Source organism: Pyxicephalus adspersus, chromosome 6 (assembly GCF_032062135.1).
Source record: "Pyxicephalus adspersus chromosome 6, UCB_Pads_2.0, whole genome shotgun sequence".
In the NCBI taxonomy this organism is placed as follows: domain Eukaryota; kingdom Metazoa; phylum Chordata; class Amphibia; order Anura; family Pyxicephalidae; genus Pyxicephalus; species Pyxicephalus adspersus.
In genome coordinates this window covers 59,311,908-59,330,053 of record NC_092863.1, presented here as the reverse complement: position 1 = coordinate 59,330,053, position 18,146 = coordinate 59,311,908, and the positions used below count along the sequence as shown (strand labels likewise).

At 36.3% G+C, this 18,146-nt stretch overlaps 1 protein-coding gene across 1 annotated transcript in view; it reads right to left on the bottom strand.

Moving 5' to 3' along the window:
* LOC140332747 (oxysterol-binding protein 2-like) overlaps positions 1-18,146 on the bottom strand; it is a gene marked incomplete at its 5' end in the record, with an annotated part of 41,598 nt that overhangs the window by 12,904 nt on the left and 10,548 nt on the right. Inside the window, 5 exons of the mRNA XM_072413944.1 lie at positions 3,195-3,290; positions 4,248-4,351; positions 4,505-4,625; positions 6,415-6,660; positions 15,806-15,973. Coding sequence (XP_072270045.1) covers positions 3,195-3,290; positions 4,248-4,351; positions 4,505-4,625; positions 6,415-6,660; positions 15,806-15,973 — 735 coding nt within the window. The remainder of the gene's footprint in view (positions 1-3,194; positions 3,291-4,247; positions 4,352-4,504; positions 4,626-6,414; positions 6,661-15,805; positions 15,974-18,146) is intronic.

Genomic DNA, 18,146 nt, shown 5'->3' with positions numbered 1-18,146 from the left:
ATATGCTCTGTGTATTGTGTTCCAGGCATGTAAAATGCTAAGCAGTTTATTGGATCATTTTAATAAATCAATCATAAATCAATTCTATATTTAAATTGACCAAACATGATGACTATTGAGTGAAGCCTCAAAAGATCTGACAGGTTTGTGAGACCTCTGTATTGATTTCTGTTCCACTGATATTCGAGTGGCTCACATATGCTTATTTTTACTGTTGGTTTGTGGTAGTAAATTGATTGAGATGTGTAGTAAGGAAAGACATTTATATGGAGTATTTATGGAACTAAACATGTTTCATATATGGCTAACATAAGTCTCTGCTTTATCTCTAATTGGTTTACGCAATTTTAGAAGTAGAATAAAGTAAAAAGCAGCACCACCACCAGTTAGTTCAATTCACATGATTGTATAAGCCGAGTACAGAATGCTTTACCACGCTAATTACACTCCACAAATCTCATTGCAGATTTCAATAATACAGCAAATCAAGCTGTATGCATGATCTTTTTTAGAATAAGCTTTTTTTATCACTTTTAAGTGACTGACAATACATTACATGGTCCATACCTTTTCTAACTTCTCTACACACAGCTTTTTAGCTACTGCAAAATGATAGCTAAAAGGAAGGTATGAACAACAACTGTGTGTTCACTCTATCCCCAATGGAAGATGAAAGTGGTTGCATTGCCTGAACAGCATAGTAAAAAGTTACATATTTTCCAGTCTTTAGACAGGTATTGCCTAAAAAGATCCTAGATATCTATGTGACAGCTGGCACTGCTCCACAAACATCTTAGCTGATCCAAGTGTTTTAGAGTAAAATAAATTATTAAGGATCCTACAGTATGAAATTATTCTATGTGGTCAATATCTCTGAAATGTCACTATATGGACTCAAAATCTGCTGTCGCTCAAGGAATACATTATTAATGTGTATGTTGACATGAATTTTGCTGCAATCATTAAACTTAGTATAGCTTATATTACACTTCTGGTAACCAGGAAAAGAAAATGTATAGCTTGCAAAAAGCAACAGAACAAAGAACAAATTGGAAAGCATTTGTTGAAATGTAATAAGTCCACAAATTAATTTCCTTATCTGGTACATTATGATCTTGGTAATTTATTCAGAAGTAAAGATCTTGTTAAATGCCAAACCACCTATGTCTACAAGAAGCCGTGTTCTGCAAAACACGCACTTTTATTGGTAGGCAAACAGGAACACTGCTGAGAAATATATGTACATGTTTTAATCTACAAGGCAGCAATTAAAATGGAGCCACCATGTCACTGCCTCCCGGGGTTCACTGCACAGTATTTAACCAGCTTGATGTCATTTCAACACACCTACCGTATAAATGATAAGCCGTAGCTGCTCTTTCAGGGTACTGATACCCAGGAAATAATTTACTGTGCATGTATCCCTCTGTTGACTATGACTCTATAACTAATTTGATTACCTAAATCTTTTAAAGGACATAAATTGCTTTTATTTGATACATAATTTTAATAAATATCTTGCTTTTTTAAACTAACAAGTGTTTTTCTTGGAAGCAGCTAAAACAGAAAACACTTGAAAAACTGTTGTTGGCACTCTGAGAACTTTGTAACATTTTTTTATAGTATCCAATGGGTAGATCTGTCATTATCATCTAATAAATATTTAATTTCATATTCCTACCGTAGGAGGGCTGCTATTGTGCATATAAGCTGCTTTTTTAACAGACCTAAATTCTGAGTCAGTGCTTGATCAGGTGAAGATCAGTGACAGCGAATGCTTACCATATCAATTATGCTTTTCTCTTGCTCAGTGCTGAATTGAGGGGCAGGAGCCAAAGAAACATATGTGCTATAGCACACCTTGTACTATACCCTGCATGAGTAAAATGCATGTTTGTTTTAATGAGCACAGTCTAATCATATAAGCAACGAACCTTATACAGAGCTTTAGTGGAAAATAAAATAATAGTTCAATTTGAAAGAGCTGCTAAGGTGGGAGTGTCCACTTATATCTCGCTTTTGGGACACGATTATTCAGGTATTTATTGACTGCACTGGGTCCACCATAACCAATACTCCCAAAATAGCTCTTTTATCCATGGTTCCGGGTTCCCTCAAAACTATCAAAGGTGGGGCTCTACATCATTTTCTTACGGCAGCAAGGGCCACTCTTCCGAGATTGTGGAAGCAATCTGCTGCTCCTTCTATAGCCAATAGGGTCTCCGAACTTGAAAAAATCCGTCATATGGAGATGTTGGTAGCGCAGGATGATGATAGATTGGAACAATTTAATATTACCTGGTCCACCTGGGATTGGTTTAAAGAATCTCCCTGATTCCATACATATTTTATTTAGTGTCCAGATTTACAAGATGGAACACAACCCCGGTATTGAGGGTTATTATAAACCCCCCCCCTTTTTTTTTTTTTTTCTCGTATCTAGTGACTTTCTCCATCCCCCTCCCATCCCCCTTTTCTCCCCTGGGCTGTTTTGTTATGTGTGTTTGTTTTTGTTTTTTCTTTTATTTTATCTGTTGTCCAAGAATATTGGTTTACACCCTGAGCCATACGCTTCCGCTAGCGGATATGTAGCTGTTTTTGTACAGGTTCAATATGGGCTATACGATCCCTTTAGAACTAATATGTTTTTGGTATATTTTTTGGGTATTTGCAGCTTTTTTGGTTATATACTTCTGTTGTTCTGTTGTTATGAAGCCTACACTGTTATGTTCGATACACTGTATGTGTTGTATGTCTGATTCTTTTTGTTATGTTTATCTGTTATTTTTTTCTGAAAACTCAATAAAACCGATTGAAACACAAAGAGCTGTTTTTTGCAATTCTCTTCTTCAATCAGGAATATTACTTCTTTTCTGTACAAGATGTCCTTAGTCTTCTGATAAATGACAGTCAGCATTATTCAACCCTAACCAAGAAGTCCTAATCCCCCAAAACTCTGCTTTAAACTCAGATTATCATGCTCCCTGCTAGCACAGGAACTGTTTGTTATGGTATTATTCCCCCAGTCTGTGCTTTGCTTGACAGGGACCAGAAGAGGCTTATTAGAAGTGAAAATTTGGGGCTTGTGTTTTGTGATTACCGAACTCTGGTAATTTGTGTCTGTTCAGCTTTAAAACACATACATGTAAAGCAATGCATATATGATTCTCATGGAATTTATTCTGCTACATTACCTTTCTTGCAATGTCCCTTGAGAAGTAGCTGTATGGGGTGAATTTCAGTTGGCATTTATCCTTGGTTTTATAGTTTGTAATTTCAATATCTCCAGACTATAAAGAGAAAAATTGATAATAAAATAAAAAATGTTTAAAATGGAGGAGAAAAAAAACACAATGTCAACCTCACACCCTGTGACAACCATACCAGCTGATCTTATTTACTGTAAAAGCTGCTTTATTAGCTTATTTCAAGCTGTCCCATCTATCTGCTATGTGTTACAAGGCTATTGGATGTGGCAGCTACAAGCCTATAAACAAAAAAGCATGCTTTACCCAGCACAGGACCTTGTGTTTATAAGCTTTTGATGATGTTTGACTCAATGGACCTGAAATCCATTCCATATTTTCTGGATCACCCAGCTTCACTGATGAAAGTGTATTCTCTACAGCCTTAGAGAGCTTTAAAAAGCCAGGCCCAATATATATTGTGCATAATTTAATAAAGATTTTTTTTAAGAATTCAAAAGAATTGTAACGCAAGAACTTGTTTGTAAGGTGGTTTATTTAGCTACCGCTACTACCATTGGCTCTGCTAATGGCAGCTACCACCATTACCATAAAAACACCAAGGATATCTGCCCTGGCCCACTAGTAAAGAGAATGTACCAACAAGTATAGTTACCTAGAATCTAAGAAGATGGTTCAAAATCTTGTGTGCAATAGAGTTTTTTTTGGAAAATCCATAAAACCTTAGCAGTATAGTTAAAAAACATCACTAGAATATAGGAAAATGCGATGCTCTTATATTCTTCTTAAAGTGGATGTAGTGTTTATACATAGCCATTTAAAGGCCAATTTTAGGCTTCTCGTATGATTTTGATTATCTACTTTTTCACTTGCCTTTTGAAGGCAAAGAAAACCTCAAAAAGGATTTTTAAGGAAACAGTAGGCAAAAGTTTAAGAGATAGAAATGGTAGGGTGGGCCACAGTTTCGGAGGCTTACACTATTCTTCTTTGCTTATAGTAACTTTACACTTATTAAAAACTATTGAAACATTGTGTGCTGACCTGATCTATCCAGAGTTTGCCCACAATGATATTATGGACCGTTGATGTGACTTTTTTCCAAACGTAGTGGTTCCCAGAGGAGGGAAACTCCAGATGGATGTCCCCTGATTGGAAATAAACACAATATTTTCAATAATTGGAACCATTGGTAGCATTTCACTTTTACATATACAGTCATTCTCTCAGTTTGTTCATTCTTACAGTGACAATTCCAATTCACATACACTTAAACCCATCTGATTTTTGTTTTTTCTTACCTAATGGCATAATTGAGAGATATTTGCCCCTGAATTTACTAGCAATGGTAATTTCTTGCCATAAACTCCATCCATTCTTGGAGTAAACATGATGGGCAGCTGCTGGCGGATGGTGACTGACCTGCCAAAAATAAAATTAGAACTTTAACGAATGCATTAACTGCAAATGTGTTTGTGTTTCATCAATTGATGTGGATTGGAAAGGACAAACATCACATTAAATAACACAGTTATGACAGGCATCTCTGTTTTATAATTTGTATCAGAATGTTTGACAGCCTATCTTACTGCAGTTATTTCTCCAGTATGAAGGGTGTGGAAGATTGGTATAAATATGAAGAAATGTTTGTTGGCAGACTAGATACAGAATTGTAAACTACCTAGTGGTTGCAGATCCATTGCTGGGAAACACAAAAAAAGAGAATTACAATGAGAAACATAAACCTGTTTTGTTAGGTCTTTTGGTGAAATCATATAATGATTTGACAGTAGTTGACATTTGTCCAGGTCACACACCATCAGAATTTTAGTGATTTTTGAGTTCAGTTTCAACCAGTTGAAATGTCTAGTAAAATGTGGTTAAATGAATTGTGTGACACCCAGCAGTACTTCCATGTTTAAATAAAGACATATAGAATGACATGCCTATAAAAGCAAAGGTAATGGATGCAATAAACAATAGATGCAATACATGTCATCGTTAACTTGTTCTTGCAAAATGTTGGCTACTATGGCCTATTTTTCTTTGCTTCTTGTTAGTCAATTGTTGTTTCCTATTTTGGAAGAGAAGGTGGTTATACAACTCCCTTTTTATTATACAATTTTAGAGTCCACAACTATGAATCTGTACTATATAGCATTTTGCCTGTTAGGTAAAAAACAAAAAAATCAATTTCCCATTTTTCTCTGCCTATAATTCCCTAGAAGCACAGACTAATCTCCGTAATTCTGCACAGCTGGGACAAAATAGGTTAAGCCATCATTGTAAACTTATAGAAGCATAAGTGACGTGTGTTGTAAATGGATGCAGTCTGGCAAAGAATCAATTATAGCACAGATATTTTACAAGATCTTTCTTTTTAAAAAAAATGGAGATGTCGTCTGGAATTCAGTGTTTCCAGATCAGTCAATATGGAATTAGAAATGTTTAGGTCTTGTGTACAAGATTGTTCAGAGTAATTAGACTTATCTTTTTGTGGTTTGAATCATTCTAGCCGACAACAGATGAGTAACATTCTGCATGGTGTGAGTGCTGGTCAGTCTGTATTGACTGGGATGTCATAGAGATACCAGAGCAAATTAAATTTTACTGCAATCTATATATAAACCATGGAAATGCTTCCTTTAGAAAATGTATATGCCACACAGAAGTGACAACTCTTTTTTAAAGCAGGGCACAATATTCCCTGTAAAAACAGATTTGTAAAGGTCGGACTGGCCCACAGGAGGCCTACAAAAAAACTCTGGTTGGCCCATGTAATATGCTCCAAAGTTATTCTTTTTGCGCTTTTTGGTTGGCCCCTGGACCATGTTGACTTGCAAAAATACCACAATAATAAAGCAATGGTTTTGGTGGGCCACCACATTAACACCCACACCTTTACATTCCTTATGGACCAGATCATCTTTTACATTTCCATTATGAGCATACAAGGAGAACAAGTGAATACAGACATAGTTTTTCTATTTATATTTTTTGGTGATACTCTGTTGCAAAGAGGATTTTGTATGTAATCCAAAACAGAAAAGCTTGTTTTTCTACTTTACCAATGTTATTTTTAATAAAAATGTGTTACTGTAGAAAAAAAGTATACAACCTAATCTATTTGCCAAAACTATCTCGCCCATATGATGTAATATGTGGATTATGTACTTATCATTTATCACCACAGTTCACCTATGGTTCTCACCTGCTCACAAATGGAACAGAATCCTAAATCTTCTAGTCGGTCCAGCTCAAAGGTTTCACCTAGCAGAGGGTTAAATGGTTTTGCCGTCCGGTGGACTGTGGTGGAATAGGAAGACACAGAAAAGGCTGCAACAAAGCACATCTGCTCAATAGAGTTCTCACATTTCGCTGCCTTGTCCAACAGCTCATGGTACTCCAGGTCTTCGGTCAGCCTCTGCAGCATGGACAGCGGCTCATTAAAATTCACCTACGAAAAGCAAGAAGCAGAGAAAACTTCACTTACAATCTTTATGGTAATAGCAAAATATAAAATAATGCAATGCACCATGACAAAGTCTTATTATATTGCAATTCAAGTGTAGCAGATGTATTAGATGGATTTATATGAAACTGCATCTTAGAAATGATAAAACACATTACATTTTGTAAATAAATGTTGGTAAAAATTACTTTCCTGTTTCTATCTGCAGCTGCTGTAAATTTTCTGTTAAAAATGGAAAGGTCTGTTCCTAGCAATAATAAAACCTTTTTTGTGCACCATATGTACCTTTTATGACAGCCATTCTCAGGGTTCCGTGGAACACTAGAGTACCTCCAGAAGATGCCAGGGGTTCCTTAAGCTGTGTTTTAATAACCTTTTAATTGTGGAAGCCAACCCCACTAAACAAAGAGATAATGTTAGCTGTTTTTATGGGTGGCATAAGGGGGGGAGAGACATTCTGCCAACTGACACCTAATGCATTGCTTTTAGCAGGTGTTCCCCAATACCTCTACATTTTTTAGGGGTTCCTTTATGTTAAAAGGCTGAGAAAGACTGCTGTATAGGTATAGGACCCAGAAATCTAATTTTTTGATTGTGCAATTGGCTACTGGTTCTCATAGGATTTAGCCCACAGATAGAAATGAAATTACAATCCCCCTTGACATAGGAGCTTTATTTGGTGAGAAAAATTCTTAGGCAATTCATCACCTAAAGGGATACAGATGGGATAATTGGTGAAAAAAATTACCTTACCATTTAGACAACAATGTAAGGAGGTCGGTAGGAAAACAATAATTCATTCAGAACATAATAAACCAAAAAAGCTAATAAATATTTTAAATAGTTTGCTAAAACCTTTACAGCGTGTTTATCTGTTATTTATTGAGGAATTACATGTTTTTCTTATTAAAAATAGAATTATATCTTGATCAGTAAAAAAAAAAAATAATTAAAAAAAAACTTGAGCACCGATACAAATAATGAATACATTGAATTTACTTAGAAGCCAGTCTAACCCTTTTCTGAAACCATAAAAGAAAGCTGCCTATTGCATCTTAGTAATTTACAACCTCTTCTGCACCTAAAAAAAACGATTGCATGAGTCAATTAACATGATTGTCACCATTAAGTCACCAGCCCTAACACGTCAAGAATAAGCCTTAGGTCCCCTATTGACACATTCCAATTCCTAATAAATTATGACATAAAACTGGTGTTTGTTCTGGCTTTTTTTAACAAATAAAATTTTACTCAAAAACCTATGCTATGTGTCTTCATATAAAACCCTGCTAGCCACGTGGTGTAATTATTGGTGATGAAAGGGTAGCCAAGAGCAAGTGGTTACTGGGTAACAGGATGGAGATCATTGATGTATCTTCCTAGGCTCATTATATGAAGCCCTAACATAAATCCTTATATAAACATAGTTAACATTATTTTAAAGTGAACCTGTGCCGAGATAATGTACACTGACATAGCTAATATTCTAAACAACAGTAAAAGCACATTAAAGCGACCCTTGCACATCTTTCTTCCTTTTACAAAATGCATTACAGGAACCCACAAATCTTTTTCTTTTTCTTTAATTGTATTAATACGGAATACTAGCCAGTCCTCTAATGAAGATGTTTGTCAGCTGTTAGAAACAGACTGAAAATAAACTTCAGAGTGTTTGTGGTATCTTTAGGGATGGACTGCATTATATTAGAAGCAGCTAGAGAGATGAGGGGTGGTTTACTGTAAAGCTTTTTTACTATGATCCTTTGTTTGGGCATGGGTGCACTTACCCATAAAACAGGAATTAGGAACAGGTAAAATGAAGATGCTTTATTGAACAACCTGTGGCAATGGCTAATATCTGTAAACTACTCTTTAAATAATGCAACTGAAATGCTCCCCCTCCACATGTGGTTAACATTATTAAGACCAAGATTGCGTACACACTCTCAAATATTGGTGTGGGAAACAATCTTTCATGAATGTTTCCAGCGACAAAAGAGTGATGAACTAATGAATGCTGTACACACACAGCATCATTTTGTTCTATGGAGAAGAGGGGGAGGACAAACGAGCAGCACCCTGCTGTGCTCTACACTCCTTTCACTTGTGTTGCAGTGGTTCAACGTCAGACGCTCGTGGATCCATAAACGATGTCAGGCAACCTCTGTATACATGTCAGAGATTCTTGCTCGAGACGACCTTGACCCTTCGTTTCGGGAGAGGATTATCTGACGTGTGTACCCAACCTAACACACACACACAGAACATGGCATTCTAGACACATTTTATGGGTAAAAGAAGACAAGACATCAAATTAAGTTTCTTCTGATGGTCATTGTATTAATGGGGACAGCAAGACCTTTGCTCATTTTAAATAGTTCACTAACAGGCTGCCTTTTTCAGCCATAATGTATAAAATATATATATATATTCTACTAGCAATATAGGTAAGGTATAGGTATAAACTCTGTATATAAGCAAGGTGACATACTGAATATCTGTTTCATGAGCCCTATACCACAACTATATTCTTCTCATCCCTGAATTAAGCCCAGTGGTCAGTCATGTGTCACTCAAAGTAGGATGAACAATAGATGTCAGTGTAAATTTTCCAGCATCCCTTTCTTACAGTAAAAATCATATGTATCTATGAGAAAGCAGAACCTGTAACCCACATAAGGAAGGTGGTGTAGGATCTCAATCTGGTAACAGGAAACTAAAAAAACAAGAGAGGTCCTATAGCTGCACAGGCACAAATAGGTAGTACCTATAATTAACACCACACAACATGATTGCTTTGAGAATTGCCCTTGCTTCTGTTTGAATTTAGCTGGGTTTAAAAGAAAAACTACAATCTCCTCCCTTGCTCCCTTGATGGTGCAGACATCACAGTTCTATTTCCAGAAAGAAGGACATGACAACAAATAGCTGTTCTACTTACAGCTATATTGATATGGGCAACAACTACAACTAATGAACTGGTCAATATTAAAAACACTTTTAAAATGAAGGTATGACTGGATGCTATGGGAAAAAAGAGCAGCAGATTTAGGACAAATTGATTGATGAGGCTCACAGTACTCCACAAAACACAACGTCAGACAGGATCCAAAATACTGCTATAAATTGGTTATGTAATCACTGACTCAGCTATTGCACAGGAGGGAAATGTTGTCACATAAGTACAAGAAATCCATATTTCACCAACAACAACATAAACTTTTGAGTCATAAACCTTCTCGTTCCCCATGCACCCATTAAGAAGCCATTAACATCTCTGGTGCTATATGGAACAGCTGCCGGATGCCTGTAAAAGGGCCAACATCAATTTTCATTACTAGGAATTTGGTGAACAGCACTAATTCCACACCTGAAATTAACATAATTCATATTATCCTTCAATATCTTTTATTTGCACACTACATTTATGAAAGTAATTTGTGGTTAAATTGCACACAACCAATAAGTGGCACATAGATGTTTGAATTCAGTTCCATAAAATACTCCTTTCTAATGGTTAAATGAAAGACATTTTCATGCATTGTTGTTACAACATTACTTGTGTCCAAAAATAAGGGAACATACTCTTATAGCTTGGAGTTTGCAATGTGGTAGTCATGGGAAAGAACAAAAGGCAAATGTTGTTTGAGGGAGTTGTTTCTGGGCAAAGTGAAGGCCAATAATTCTATATTTTATATCCTTTTTATAGAATAATTCCAACTTTTGTTTCTTATATACATGTCAATTGTATTCTCTGATTACCCAGATCTGGCATCCTCCCTGCCATCCTGAAATTATATAGGAGGGATGGGGGTAACGTTATGCACTAGGCAGGCAGACAATCTAAATGTTGGTCTTGAAATGCTTGTTTGATTTATGTAACCATTTATTTTGTTGGTTTGCTAGGTTAAAGTTTACTTGCATAGGGATTAAAATGTTTAATATGAGGTTAGCACTGGGTATACAGTAACAAAACCAGTAAGGCAAAGCAGGAGCAATGTAGTGGTCATCTGCTGCCTAATGTCATCAGGATTGCACTGAAGGGGGGGGGTTATGTGTGGGATAAGTCTTGAATACATGCATGAGAAAAGTTTATCAATGTTTTTTTTTTTTAATTAGATCTTTGCATAACAGTTCTTTCTACATATATAATATTTTCAGAATTGTCCAGAGATGGACAGAATTAATGGCACAAGACCATGGAAACCTTATGTAATCATTACCATTGCCTTAACATAGCTGACTGGAAGAGAACTGTGACTTTCCGCCATTTATTGAAAGCGCACCAATGAAAAGCTTTCCCACTTTCTTGGTACATACCATAATTTACTTTATTAGCTTGTCTTGAATCTTTTTTCCTCTAGGCGTAATAAATGACAAACGCCTAGGTAATACTGTCAAACCAGCACACTTTGATTGCAGATGTAGTTTACTGCATGATTTAGCTAATATATTTCTCCCTATAATCTTACCATCCTTGTCAGAACTACCCAGGTGGAGGTTTGAATCAATGAGAAGTATTTGATTTTTTTTGTCTCCCAGGATGTCATCCAATTTTGTGCTCTGATGGATTGAAATCCTTAGGGGTAAGAGACGCAATCAAGGTCCTTCGTTCCCCGCTAATAGACATGCACCACCTGTCCTATCTCCTACATTCTCATGTACACTGATGATTCTCTTCCAAGTCCCTAATATCTCATACCAGGTATCGGCATTGCAATAAATTTAACCATTCAAGCATGTAATGCCATATGTAGCTACTATTAAATGATGACAGCTAAGCAAAGCTAGACACACAACAGCAGAGGCTTTGCTACGAAACCAATTTCCACAGTAAGCATAAATAATAACATGACTTTTAGAAGATGACACCTGTACCTGGTTAGGCCATAAAAAATGGTGAAGGAAAAATAACGAACACAGAAAACAAGTAAAGCAAAGTACAACATATGAGAATAAATTTTATTAGAACATGAAAGGTTCTTTTTATAAATTAGGAAATTTGACATTCATCTAACAATTATTATCATGGTGGAGAATCAATCACTGCCATTAAGACACATTTGGCCTGATTTATTAAAGCTTTCCAAAGCTGGAGAAACATTTTCATAAGCTGGGCGATCCAGCAAACCTGAAATGGATCTGGTCCAAGATTGTAAACACTTGCTAACAAATAGCAAATGACTTTTAAGAACTGTATTCCAGGTTTGCTGATGAAAGCTTTACTGATAAAAGTGTATCATTTCCAGCATTGGAGAGCTTTATTAAATCAGGCCCAATGACCTGGAAGATTCTCCAAGGTCAAGATTCATGCCAGATTCACAGCTTTATAATCAGACCTTTAAATTTATTCTGAGGGTAACACTATTTTACTGGCAATTGCATAATGTGTGACCTCAGAACAAGGTATTTGAATAAATGCTGTTTTCTAAAGAAATGTAAGTTCAGCATAGCAACTTGTATTTTTAAAAGAAGAAATCACCAACAGAAACCTATGTACTTCTCTCAAGTTATGTCAGGATGTAACACTTGGCGTGTCACATTGCTTGGCTCATTACAAAATAACAGTTAACCAAGGAAAATTTTCAACAAACAAGCGTTAATACACTAAAGAATTATTGTCTGTATTTCTATTATAAGAAACTACTTTTTTTTGTGAGCGCTGATTTCCTTATTTCTTAAGACAAGTTGTTGGAGGTTCCCCCTTCTGGTCTAAGCAAAACTCACACCCAAATATTAAAAAAAAAGTCTGCAAAGATGGCAATCAAAACACAAGCGATAATTAAAGTCATAAAGTTGGCCAGATATAAAAAGGAAAATGATTTAAGGGGGGTGTAGACCCCTAAAAGCTCCAGAAAAATTAAATGTTAGTACTAGATAAAAATATTGGGTGGACAGTACTCAACTGTGCTGTTGAATGGGTACCAATAGAGCGACAATCACTTACAATCACTGGAAGTAACATGCTTAGTTAACAAAGGCCTGATAGACACAAAAGTCCACGTCTAGAGACATTTTAAATGACCTGGCTCAAATGTATGAGCTATGTTTGAGTTATGTTATTTATCATCATCATACATCTGCATCCAGGGAACTGCCAAAAATGTCCAAAGAAGGCACATTTTATTTTTATTATATGTACTATTACAATTTTTAATATACTGTATATATAACACATAGACACAATATATATAAATATATATACACACACACAAAATTCATATTTGCAACCTAAGCAATGAGCAATTAGGTGACTACAATGTTCAAATTCCCCCAGACAATATAACAGACATCACTAGAAACACCGTCAGTAACAAAGCCAGAAAGATGTTAAAACAGGCTCCTCTCGGCAAGACATCCAGCTTGAAATAGAAGATATAAAATAATACACTGAGCTCAACACATTTCCCACCTCCACAGCTGAAATCTCACTTTTATTTTTATCTGAAATATTTCATCTGTTGCTAAAGCCTTCCGCAGATCCTGCCCTGCTCCCTTTGCAATAAATCCTCCAAATTAAAACGGATCCATGCTGTGTACTTGTCATACTCACCTGAATAAAAATGCCCTGGCACTGACCTTGTCTTCCTCATAAGAACTCGCCCCAAGGTATTTTCTAAAGTTTTATATTAAATTTAGTACGTCTAAAAAAAAGCAGCTTTACCCTATGTTTCATGCAGAGGATTATTAATTAAGATAACGGTTGCAGAAAAACAAACAAATAAAAACAACTAGTTCCAAGATATGTGGAAATAAGACTATGAAGACAGTGATTCCAAGGACAGATTGAGGCTATGATCAGGTGTATAGGAAGGAAATAAATGGCTTTGCAGACAGATAAAATATATTCATAGATTGTACAGTATGTCAACTTGCAAACTGAAGTCTTACTTCTACTAAAGAAGAAAACAACAGACCTATGTTGTAAAAATAAAACATGCATTAGGATATAACATAGGGGTTTATTTGTAAAGCAGTGAATCTGACATTCACTAAAATATTTCCTGATGCAGAATCAATAGTACCAATGGACCTGGACTTATTGTTTTATAATTAGACCCTATAGGGATGTAAAATAAAAACAGAATATTGGAATAAAATTTGCTCAAATTAATATATGCTTCATTATGTGCATTGATTGTACCAAACTTGATATTGCTCTCAAGTTGGTTGCCACTATCCAAGTCCTCAATCTTTTCTTTTTGCAAATCTTTTGTTTGGTATAGAGTGGAGAACTGTTAAAATACCTTTTAGAGAAACCTTCTATTAGATAGCTGTCACCAGAACAAGAGTCCACAATGAAAATGTTGCTTTTGCTAGTGTTGTTCTATGTTGTTCTATAACACCTAAAGTCACAATTACCCCTAACAGAAATCGCAGTACTTTGCTTAGGCATCATCCATGGTTGCCATCTACTTCCTGGACTGAGATGATGGAATAATGTACACATCCTGTTAGTTGTTCAATTCTTGGCTGTGTTCACAAATGTCTGCAAAGACCAGACTCTTGCTGTAGCCTTTCACCATATGACCTGCTACCCTTGTGACTTCTTAGTTGCCAAATACAATGTTATAGTGCGATCACGGAGACTGAGAAAATGCTTAATGCTGTCTGCGGTGATTACATCATCTCAGGGTTGGAGCTTAAAGCAAAACTATATTGTAAATTATGATAGAAGCTGTCTTTATGGCAGAAAGAACAGGTGATGTCCCATCTGTAATAAAATAAACTTACCTTCTTGTTGGCAATTTTCTATAACACACATTGAGGTGTGAAAGCGCAGCTCAGCGTATGATACCAGCATGCATTGTAATTATGTCATACCAACCTAGCCAATCAAAATGGCCAAAGATCCTGGCTCTGGAAAAGAACCGGGTAAAGATGCTTGTCACCGCTCCAGAGCCAGGAGAGTGTAAATTAAACATTCCTAACCGGCAGGTAAGTTTATTTTATTGCAGAAGAGACATTGCCTGTCCTTTCTGCAATTAACAAACTGCATGCTCCTATTTTTTTTATTTTAACAGTATGGTGGCTTTTCGATGATAAAAATGGTAGTTTTTTAATAGGCACTCTTGCTGTATAATTTGAAGCAGAAGATAACCCGGTATCCGTAGAGGGAGCGCCAGGCGCCGAAAAGTTTTCTCTCTTCTTCCATGTTCTTCCCACATCAACCAATCTCGCAGCGCACAGGTGCGAGATCGGGTGATGTAGATTTGGAAAAAACTTGCCAGTCTTGTGCATGGGTGAGATGGACAATTTTTTTCCCTATTGCTGTAAGGGCTCCTTCTGCGCATGCCTGAGATGCTTGGGCATGTGCAGAAGGAGCAGCCAGGAGCCTCCCGGGATGTGTGACATAGGTATTCTGGGAGGATCACCTCATTCTCGATCACCTAGGCAATCAAGAATTAAGGGTACGGTGCTGCACCTTTTTTTTTTTTTTTAAGTGTGTTGCACCGAATAAAAACACTAACAAAGAAAATTTTGACCTTAAATAAAAAGGGTTGTCTACCCTTTTATATAAAGTAAAAATTCAGAGTTTAGGTACGCTTTAACATGTTAGGAATATATTCTTGCAGAATTTTAAATACTCACTTTATGAACAAAAACAGATAAAAAATCCATAAGGGACATAAGTATTCAATGTGATACAATAAAAGCATAACTAGATGAAACCCCAAAACACCAAGAAAATTAATACATCAAAAGACCAAATGATAAAAGTACTATGGAAGCAGATCTATGACACAAATCATTGCTAAAGATTGCAGTTTACACCCTGGCAAGATCTCAGCATGTTTTAAACTAATGGTCACGAATGCTGTTTTTTGATTGATTTTAACAAATGCTACTGTCCCCCCACTTAGACTTCATGTAGGGTGAAGAAGATGAGAGGAACTGGTACAAGAGAGCTAAATGTGCTGTGAAATAAAACAGCACCCTGCCATATCCACCAAGGCACTACATAAGAGGATAATCATTAAATCCAGTCAAAGTTACAAAGTGTAATACAAATAATATACTGTAACAGAAGACAAATTGGCTTATTTCCTGAATGGGATCAAGCTATCAGCTTACTGCTACTTAAAAGTACAGACAATTTTAAAGGCACAAGCCAAAGTAACTCACGTACAGGCATGGGGATCTTAGAAAGCTCTTTGCCGATGCAGTTTTTCATTATACTCCAGAGATTAAGGCTGTAGTTTGGTTTGTCAGGAATTCGTGACCTTCTCCTTTTCTTAGGTAAGACATCTTTGCGTTTAGAGTCATAAAAACTGCCTTCGTGAGAGCTGTGAAAAACCTGGGGGTGAAACAATCCCGAGTGTTACAAGAAATGACAAAACAATCCTAGTATTAAAAAAAAGCAATATAATCTGTACAGCAATTGAAGCTGTATGCTAAGATTTCCTATATCTGAACCTACCCAACGGTAGCAATAATGGTTACAAAATCTATATGCGTAGTCAGAAAACTATGACATAAACACATAAACCACCTGCTTCATAAAAAACATAGTTTAGGTAACCATGCCAGAGAGTGGCATGACCTGTTGAATTCCATGATTATTTTTTTTTTTTTTTTTTGAAGCAGTGTAGTTGTGGCTCTGTTTGCTGCAAAATATGGATGATTATGGATTATCATAGTGGCTGGTTTCTCTCCTTCCTGAATTTAGTGTTGGAAAAACTTTTAAAATCCACATCATAACCTTAAAAACTATTAGTAACATTATCACTCTGATAATAAAACACGGGCAGAGGAAAATGCTTTGGGTGAGACCCAGCAGATATAATCAGTGGCTCAGTGGTTAGCACTCTGGCCTTTGCAGTGCTAGGTCCCAGGTTCGAATCTCGACCAGGACACTGTCTGTATGGAGTTTGCAGGGGTTTGCGTGGGTTTCCTCTGGGTACTCCGGTTACCTCCCACATTCCAAAAACCATGTAGTTGGGTTAATTGGTTTCCCTCCAAAAAAACTTGACCTTGGACTGTATTAAAGACATATGACTATGGTAGGGAGATTAGATTGTGAGCTCCTTTGAGGGACAGCTAGTAACATGACTATGGACTTTGTACAGAGCTGCGTAATATGATGGTCCTATATAAATACTGTATAATTATAATAATAATAATAATATTATTAACAATAAAAGGGGGCGGATACAAGACCAGTCACCTTGCACTAGATAAGAAAACAACAGTGAGCAGTCTTTCATACAGGAAGCTTTAGCACAGAGGATAAAGTCACACCTTGCAGGGTTACTGCTCAGGTCTGAAATAAATACACAAGGAACACAAAGATTTAGGTAAAAATACCAATTAGGCTAAATTTGTTTAGCCAGATATACTCTTTTACTGACAAGCTGTTTAGCTTTGCTTCATGTGATTGAAGTAGCATTGTTAATTAACAGATAAATGGTTATGTTATATCATTTAACTGAAGCAGGAAAAAAGCCAGCTTCCAGAACTACCACTGAGGGGATTCTTCTGCTATGAGAGGCAGAGAATGGTGGATAAATAGCGATGATTATGAGCCAAGGATGCAGTTTTGTATCAATTACAAGTGGAGATTCATATTACTACAAATGCCTGGTGACTGGTTTTCTTTAAGGAGAGAATAGAAACTTATTTCTGAATGATAAGGATGCAGTTGTTTACCAAATTCAAGTTGATTTATAGGAGACTTGCACTGGATTATCTTTTCATCAGTTGTTTATAAATTCTGGTTCAAGCTGTAATGGGATTGGTCTTTATACTTCACTCCCCTTAGGGACCAGATGTAAGATGAGCAGTGGGTGCGTCATGAATGTGAATAGGTTTGCATTGAAGGTAATACTATTTTTATATTCTCTTAAAGGATTCCATAGCTATTATCTTGACTGCTTATTCCAAAGCTGTTGCTAGAGCATTCTGATTGCAATGTTGGCATGTATGTGAAGTTTACAGGAAGTAGAGCAATCATTGGTTTCTGAAGAACATTTCTGTCCCTAATACAGTGCCTAAAATAGAACTCTAAACTCTTAATCATCAGTATCACTCTGAAAGTAGTAACTGAACAAATAAGGCTAATTTTTTAGGCAGTGGTATGGAAGTATTTGTCATGTTATGTATTGAAGTTTAACTCTGAAGTGAGCAATAGAAGATAATGCAAGAGAGAGCCTTTGTAATACAGTGGGCATTATTTATTAAAGCTCTCCAGGAGCAGAGAAGATAAACTATCATGGGAGCACCATGTAGTCCCCATAAATACCTTATATCCTTTGCACAAAATTGCATATCCTAACGCCTGTGGCTACAATTAATGCTCTATTCAGAATATATTTATTCATTGAATTATAAAGAGTTGAGATTATGGCCCTGATTTATTAAAGCTCTCCAAGGCTGGGGAAGATACACTTTTATCTGGGAAGCTGGGTGATTCAGCAAACCTAGAATGAATCTGGTGCAGGATTCAAAACATTTCCCAGCAAATAGCTAAT